The sequence below is a fragment of the Primulina eburnea genome, chromosome 6, assembly GCF_022965805.1.
Source record: "Primulina eburnea isolate SZY01 chromosome 6, ASM2296580v1, whole genome shotgun sequence".
Classification (NCBI taxonomy): Eukaryota; Viridiplantae; Streptophyta; class Magnoliopsida; order Lamiales; family Gesneriaceae; genus Primulina; species Primulina eburnea.
In genome coordinates this window covers 22728343-22736751 of record NC_133106.1, presented here as the reverse complement: position 1 = coordinate 22736751, position 8409 = coordinate 22728343, and the positions used below count along the sequence as shown (strand labels likewise).

At 36.2% G+C, this 8409-nt stretch overlaps 1 protein-coding gene across 3 annotated transcripts; it reads right to left on the bottom strand.

Moving 5' to 3' along the window:
- Nucleotides 1-5484: 5484 nt before the first annotated feature.
- Nucleotides 5485-7934, bottom strand: LOC140833897 (uncharacterized). Of its 3 annotated transcripts, none has more exons than XM_073198393.1 (3): nt 7894-7934; nt 7299-7725; nt 5485-7182 (listed from the first exon to the last, which is right to left on the bottom strand). In XM_073198393.1, the coding sequence occupies exons 2-3, from the start codon at nt 7364-7366 to the stop codon at nt 5565-5567; spliced, it is 1686 nt and encodes a 561-aa protein (XP_073054494.1). In that variant the 5' UTR covers nt 7367-7725; nt 7894-7934; the 3' UTR covers nt 5485-5564. The 3 variants fall into 3 exon arrangements, with proteins under 3 accessions (XP_073054494.1, XP_073054493.1, XP_073054492.1); XM_073198392.1 differs by having other exon boundaries at nt 5485-7514; nt 7579-7725; XM_073198391.1 differs by having other exon boundaries at nt 5485-7725.
- Between the last annotated feature and the right edge of the window lie 475 nt (nt 7935-8409).

Genomic DNA, 8409 nt, shown 5'->3' with positions numbered 1-8409 from the left:
CTTACTTGTAAATCCTGTCTAAAAAGAAAAATGACAAAGACTCCATTCTATGGAAACGTGGAACGTGCGCATGGTCTACTGGATTTGATCCACACAGGCATTTGTGGTCCGCTAAGTGTTAGCACAAAATATGGGCAATCATACTTCATTATCTTTACTGATGACCATTCGAGGTATGAGCATGTTTATGAAACACAAATCTGAAGCATTTGAAAGGTTCAAAGAATTCAGACCTGAAGTAGGAAAACATCTAGAAAGGAGTATTAAGACACTTCGATCTGATCGAGATGGAGAATACTTGAGTGCTGAATTTTTGGGTTATCTAAAAGAGAATGAGATTCTCTCACAGTGGACTCCACCAGCAACACCACAATTGAATGATGTTTCTCAACGTCGAAATCGAACCTTGATGGACATGGTTCGATCCATGATGGAATTCACTGAATTGCCTACATCGTTTTGGGGCTTTGCGCTTGAAATTGCGGCAATGTTGTTGAAGAATGTCCATACTAAAGCAGTGGATAAAACACCATAAGAGATATGGATGGGAAAAACTCCCAAGTATTCTTACATGGGAACATGAGGATGTCCTGCTTATGTGAAGCAGACAGTGGAAGATAAATTGGATAGTAGATCCACTTTGTGCTACTTTGTAGGATATCCAAAGAATTCGGTTGGATATTATTTCTATCATTCCAATGAAGCAAAAGTGTTTGTTTCAAGAAATTCCATCTTTTTTAGAAAAGAAATTTCTATTGGATAGAAAAGACAAGATGATAGAACTTGAAGAAATTCAAGATACTCCCTCAACTATAGTAGTTGAACCTAATCCCCAACAACCAGTAGTTGAAGTAAAAGCTCCAAGAAGGTCTGATAGTGTTATTAGACCACCTGTAAGATATACGCTTCTTCATGAACAAGGCCTTGATGAGTCTTGTGTTGGATGTGATCCAATGAATTTCAAAGAAGTAATATCCGATACTAATTCAACCAAATGGCTTGAAGCCAAGCAGTCAGAAATGGACTCTGTGTATTCAAACTAAGTCTTGACATTAGTGGATCCACCTGAGGGAATCATTCCCGTAGGATGCAAATAGATCTACAAAATAAAGCTTGGGGCAGATGGGAAGGTAGTAACCTTCAAAGCAAGACTGGTTACAAAAGGTTATAATCAAAGGCAAGGAGTTGACTATGAGGAAACTTTTTCATCAGTTGCTATGTTTAAGTCCATTAGAATACTACTAGCCATAGCAGCATGGTACGACTATGAGATATGGCAAATGGATGTAAAGACTGCATTCCTCAATGGAGACATCAAAGAAGAAATTTATATGTCTCAACCTGAGGGATACACATCAGTAGGAAGTGAGCATAAGGTATGCAAACTTCAGAGATCAATATATAGTCTCAAGCAGGAATCAAGGAGTTGGAACCTCAGATTTGATAGCAATATCAAAGAGTTTGGTTTTGCTAAGAATTTTGAGGAACCGTGTGTGCACAAGAAAGTTAATGGGAGTGCAATGACATTCCTAATACTTTATGTTGATGGTATCCTACTCATTGGGAATGATGTAGGATTATTGCAATTAACTAAAGTATGTTTAGCCAGTAAATTCTCCATGAAAGACATGGGTGAAGCATCCTACGTATTGAGAATATAAATCTATAGAGATAGATCAAAGAGGATGTTCAGACTCACCCAAGCCACCTATATCGATACCATTATAAAACGATTATCTATGGAAGAGTCCAAGAGAGGATACTTATCAATGTGTCACGGTATTACTCTATCTAAAGCTATGTGTCCCAAAACAGATGAAGAGATAGAGATGATGACACGTATTCCATATGCGTCAGCTATTGGTAGTATCATGTATGGTATGATATCGACACGTCCTGATGTTGCTTATGCTTTGAGTGTTACAAGCAGATATCAGGCGAACCCTGGTCCAATGCATTGGAAAGCCGTGAAAGATATTCTTAAGTAATTGAGAATGACTAAGAACTTGTTCATGGTCTATGGGGGTGGAGAATTAAAATTGGAAGGCTACACAGATTCTAGCTTCCAATGTGATGTAGATGATTAGAAATCGACCTCTGGTTTTGTATTTATGCTTAATGGTGCGGCTGTATACTTTATCTGTATACCCATTTAAACAGCATAGATAAAGTCCTTGATTATGCTTTAATACAAATGAATCGTAATTTGATGTTGAAACTCATTTGTAAAACTGCATATTCTAAATTCGTTCCTAGTCGATTCAGCCGCCTAAAATAGAGATAAAGGTCGCTTGAGCTCGAGACTAGCATCTGTGATGTTGTGTACTGTATTTCTTGGTAAGGGCATAGAGATGTCCAAACATGCAGATTGGTAGTCATATGATGATTATACCGAATAACCCTCCCTTGGACTTTCTAAGTGGTTATCATTCATCGAGAGGATAAGTCAGTGGTTATGATTGTACACCATTAGTCCTTACGACCCGGGACAACACCGAGGCTCTATATGCTAGGGCTGTGCTTTGACTCGTTTACCGGCTCCAGGAGAGTCATCAGGTGGCGAGGTTGGGTACAGTTGCGACACATATAGGTGCCAATGCATTGTAGTCGGGGATTCACCGCTCACCAACGGGTGTGGATATCCTGTGTGATCTGATGAAATAATAGTGCATGAAATCTCTTGCCAGAGTATGAGATGTACGTTAGAGAAAGAGTTCTCAAATAGTACACGCGATGCCATTATTATAGTTATCACATAGTTATCGAATTAATATGCAACCCTCGATGAACCAATGGTTGTAGATTCGATCGGGATATATGAGATGAAGGGACCGTACTATACGTTAATCATAATCGACTGGTTCTTGCAGGCACTATCAGTGATACCTAGGGGATCATGGGGCGATGCTACTAAACGCTCTTACCATGAGCCGATGGGTGCAATCAGAAATGAGTTCTCATTCTTAATCAAGGTGTTGATGAAAAGAATGAGGCTAACCAGAGTAAGCCCGAATAAGAATAAATATTATTCTGCATCACAAAGAGTTGTGAACCCACGGCTAGCTGTATCCCTGAACCATTGAGGGTCACACAAGCACTGGATCGTTTGTTCCCGTTGAGAGAATAAATTCAAGGAGTTGAATTTATATTATGATATAGTAAATTCATGGAGTTGAATTTATGATAATTAAATTTTGAGAAAAATAAATTCAAGGAGTTGAATTTATAAGATAGTAAATTCAAGAAGTTGAATTTATGAATTTATAAAATTTGGAGAGAATAAATTCAGGAGTTGAATTTATAGAATTTGAGAATTTAATTTATTAAACTCAAAAGTTGGGTTTATTAAATATTAAATTTTGGAGGTGATAAATTCAAGTAGTTGAATTTATAATTTAAATATTAAATTCAAATGTTGAATTTATAATTGATTTAATTTATTAAGCTCAAAAGTTGAGTTTACTAAATATTAAATTAAATATATTGGGAGTATGTTTAATGGGCTTTTAGGAGTACAAGTCCAACATATTAAATAATTAAAGTTAATAATGGTATTTGATTAATTAATTAAACTAGTTGGACTAGCTCAATTAATTAATCAACCCCATTAATGTTAATTATGAAATTTAGGTCAAGACTATTGTTTTTAAGAAAATAAATATAAATTGACCTAGCCTCCACCTCCTTCCTCCCTTTTTTTTTTGGTGATTCACGTGAAAGAAACCAAAAATCCTTCAAATTGTTTTGGCTTTTTCCAAGAAAAAGAATTTTGATTCCTCTCACAAATATTTGATCTCAACGTAAAAATATCTTCTATGCTTTCTAGTGCAAGTTAGAAGAGGAACAAGTATTCTACTCGTGGACCAGATTAGGAGATCGAAGAACGTTCGTCAGGATTTACAACAAGAGCTACGTCCGCTAATACCGGATTAGTTGGAGTCATGTGATTTATTCACCAAAGGTATAACGATTCTAACGTACTATGGATGTTTGATTTTAAAACATACGAGTGTCCAAATATATATCTTGAATGTCAAGATCCAAAATTTTTAAACTTCCGCTGCGTTTGAGCGTGTAGAAACTGAGATCCAACACTAAACACTCAAATACTATAGGATGAGAGAAAACTCGAAGAAGGGATACTTGAATTATGAAGGAATGCATTTATTTATAGATGCAATTCTTCATCTGAACGCATCCTTCCATTTCAAAATTCTTTTCGGCCATTCTGACAATCATTTAAAATGTGTGCCAACTTATTTTGACTGGGTGACTTTTCCGACAGATCCAAACGAGGGTACATCTGACGCAAGGTGTTATTCAAACAACAAAACAAATACAAACTAAAATTTTTGGCGATCACCCAAGAAGAACAAAGTTCGGCATGCTTTTGTATATGCAACGTAATGGACAAGGATTTTAGAAGCATGAACCTTCACAGTTCACATTCTAAATGTAAATAAACAATATCGTGACAACTCTAGAATTTTTCATCAGATTTTCACTTATTAAATATCTTGAATGTAAATGATTCCAAACACTTCAAAAATCCATCACACATTTCTCCAAAACAAGAAATTCACCCACTTATCATAATACAGATGCTCAGGGCTATCCATTCAATTTCAAAATCAGAATCAAAAGCCATGGGGAAACAACTCAAGGTGCATTAATTTAAGCAATTTTACAGAGTTAGCAAACAAGCAACACTAATTGATGCCATCAGTCATATGATATCATCACAATTTTGATGAGTTGCGATGAATTATGCTTGGATGGTAAATCTGATCAGACATGAGATTTTGGAGTAACTGAACAAATTTTTAACAAAATAAATCAGTAAATTGGGGAGAATTAAAAAACTTTCCCAGACATACTAATAAATAAATTTCCAAACAAACACAAGAATAAAGTATCATCTCAATCAGAAATTATAATCCATGCTAATACTTACCAACTTTGTCTGAACTTATCTTAATATAAATGAAAAATCAACTAAGATTTCCCAAGGATGCATGATCGGCTAGGCCAGAAAGATTTGATCGTAAGTTCTTCAGAAAGATAGATCTCAGATCTACAAAATTTATCCCGTTTTTACCAAAGAACAGGAAGGATTTTTGTAAAGAAAATTCCTTGTCGGATGAAAAAATTCCTTTAGCTCAAGTCAAGAGTTACGAATACGGTAGAAAGAAAAATGTAAAAACCACATTGAGAATTCACATGATGACCAACCATCAAACTACTTTCCGCCGGTGGCTGTATATTGAATCCAAACGTTGGAAATTTTCTATTAGGTCATCATCTGATAATGTTGAATTTATCTGATCTTCTTCATTCGGTATCTTTATTCGATGGAAAAATATAGGTCAAGTTTCATTTATACAGGTAATACTTAGCTAATACGTTAAAGTGAAAATGCGTTTAATGATCTCTTTCATACAAAAATGGTGATTCGATTTAGCAAAAGAAATACAAAACTCGTCATGGCAAGTAAATACTTTTTCCATTTCATCACAATAATTTGATATAAAATTAACGGAAAAAGTGAAATACAAGTAAAAGCCTCAATGACATTTGTTTCCCTGCAAAGTTTCCTCCAAGCACGACTCTATAGTATGCGAATCATCTTGGCAAAGTTTATTCACCAATGAATTGCAAACACATTTCTCGAGCGAAAAACCCATCTGCAACATATAATCTAAAACAAGTAAAGCATCATCCAATCTATCAGAAACACAAAGACATTGAATGAGCCTCTCAAAAGTTTTCTTTTCTGGTGTCATATTATTCTTAATCATAGCTTTCAGCCATGCAACTCCTTCTTGGAAACATCCCTGTTCACCTAATGCAACTATGATTTTATTTTGAGAAAAAACAGCCGCTTCCATACCCCGATCTAGAACATCTTTCCACAACATTTTTGCTTGCTCCGTATGTCCAGCTTCACAAAGCCTCTCTATCAAAACAGTAAATGAGGCCGTTGATGGCTCAAATCCGTGATTTAGAAGTTCGTGAAAAAAATACAATCCCTCAGCTATCTTCCCGTTTCGAGAGAAGCCTTTCATAAGAGAATTATATGTAATGGCATCAGTAGCAATACCCTTCTCTTTCATCTGTTCGAACAATACCCGAGCTTCATCCACTTTTCCATTCAAGCACAGTCCACTTATCATAGTGTTGTAACTAATGGTAGACTCACCATAACCTTTGGAAATCATCTCTTTATAAAATTTCTCAGCTTCATCTATGCTGCCAATACGCCATAAACCATTAATAAAAGCATTGTATGTGTACTCATTAGGAACGATTCCATTCTGAGTCATCTCAAACCACACTTTTCGCGCTTCTCCAAGCCACTTGTTGTTGCAAAGACCATGAATCATTGTTGTATACATGACTCTATCTGGGAAATACCCTCTGCACTTTAGATCATTAAAAACCCGAAAACCTTCGTATCTCATTTTTCTTTTGTTCAATCCATTAATGATCTCCTGATATGTATAAATATCTGGGGAGCAATTCTTAGCAATCATCATATGAAGAACAGATGACATTTTCCCATAATCACCACTCTTGCAAAATGCAGCTACCAACTTATTGAAAACGATTTTGCTCGGGACATGTCCATTCTCCAAAACTTGTCGAAGAAGATTGTAGCCTTTCGCAGCATTGTTGTCAATACAAAAGGCTCTAGTCAAGTATCCTGTGGTATCTATGTCTGGTACGACATTCTGCTGCATCATATCCCCATATAGTGCCCAAAAAACGTCGAGCCTTTTGGTTCTTAGCGCACAGGACAAAGCTGAATTCCATGTTTGCAAAGGCGCACAATGACCAATAATTTTTAAACGTTCAAACACGTCAAATGCTAGTTCAACCAGCCCATTTTCGCCAAGGCACTCAATATACAACTCCAAAAGCTCCGGCTCAGGCTCAAACTTTGTTTCCTTGAGAAAACTCTCAGCAGCTTTGGCAGCATTAGCCTCTACAAGCCTACGAAATATCTCCTTACATAAAATTGGATCCAATGAAAATCCATTCAAAGACACAAGCCAATGATAGAACCGGATAGACAAGAACGCATTATTCTGCCGCTTCAAAACCTCGTTGTAAATATTAGGATCCACAAAATTAACATTTGGAAAAACAATCGTAAGTGTTTGCTCCCACCTCGGTTGGGCCCTAATAAAAACAGAAACCTCTTTGGCAATCTCACAAGCATATAAGAATTGATTTTGATGAATAGATTCATCTAGGTTTAGAGGTTTTAGAACGAATTCTTCCACAGTTCCACTAACCTCACCGACTTCAAAGACATGATTTTGACCACAAATTTCATTTGGGGGCCGCGTGGATTCTTCAGCATTTCCACTAACTTGATCAATACTGAGGCGTTGATTCCGGATTCGAAAATAATTAGAACCTATGAATGATTTAGGGTTCCGTCGAAGGCACAGATGTGTGAAAATCCATGTAGGCTTGGCCATATAAATTCATCGGAGGTTTTTCATCAACTGAACATTCAGAAGTTGCACATCAAAACATAAACAATAAATTAGCAAATAATTACGATTTCACCTCGTTCAAACAGAGATTCAAAGCTGGACTTGCAGTTGGATATGCCTGCAGAGAATGGAGATAGAAGGAGATAACAATTTGAGCAACAGCAAAATCAGGAGAGGGGTTTGAGGATTTAACGATCATTCTCGCTTTTAAGTACCCATTCTGAATTGGGGTAGGTTGGATGTTATATGTGGGCACTGTCTTACATGGTTTGGATGGATAAAATTCACACATATAAAATAAATTAGTGGATTCCATGTATGTGGGGTTAAATTTGAGTTTTTGATTCTATCATGAGAGTTGTGCTCCTATATATAAGATGTAATCAACTCTGAATTGGCTAATTCTTCCATTCTATTTTCCCATTTCACTCCAATTATATTAATTTATTTATTTATATATATAATAGTTTTTATATGGGTTAATTAGGCATCAGTACATTTTGAAAAAGAGTTTTGGTTTTAGTACATGGAGAGAGAAATTTTCTTTAAAAATACCAAAAATACCCTTAGTCTATATTTAAGTTTAATTGATTTTAATTGATCATCGCGCTTTTGAAAATGGTATCAGAGCTTATAAAAAGCCCCGAGCCTCTATCGTGTGATCTGACACGAAGCACGACTCTCCGTAGGGGATAACCTTGCTCTGATACAGAGATGAGGTTAGCAAACTGATAGGTACCTTTTGGGGTGTCACCCTGTGATTGATCCTTGGATCCCTCATCTCCTGATGCAAAAGGTGGAGCTCTGAGTTGGGGCACTGACTTGAAAATGGTATCAGAGCAGGTTAATTTATTTCAAACACGAGAATTTTTATTACTGGTAACTAAATGTATGAGAAGGAGAA

Excerpts from the sequence above, each read along its gene's own strand:
- LOC140833897 (XM_073198391.1), bottom strand. The coding sequence starts at position 7,487 with ATGGCCAAGCCTACATGGATTTTCACACATCTGTGCCTTCGACGGAAC.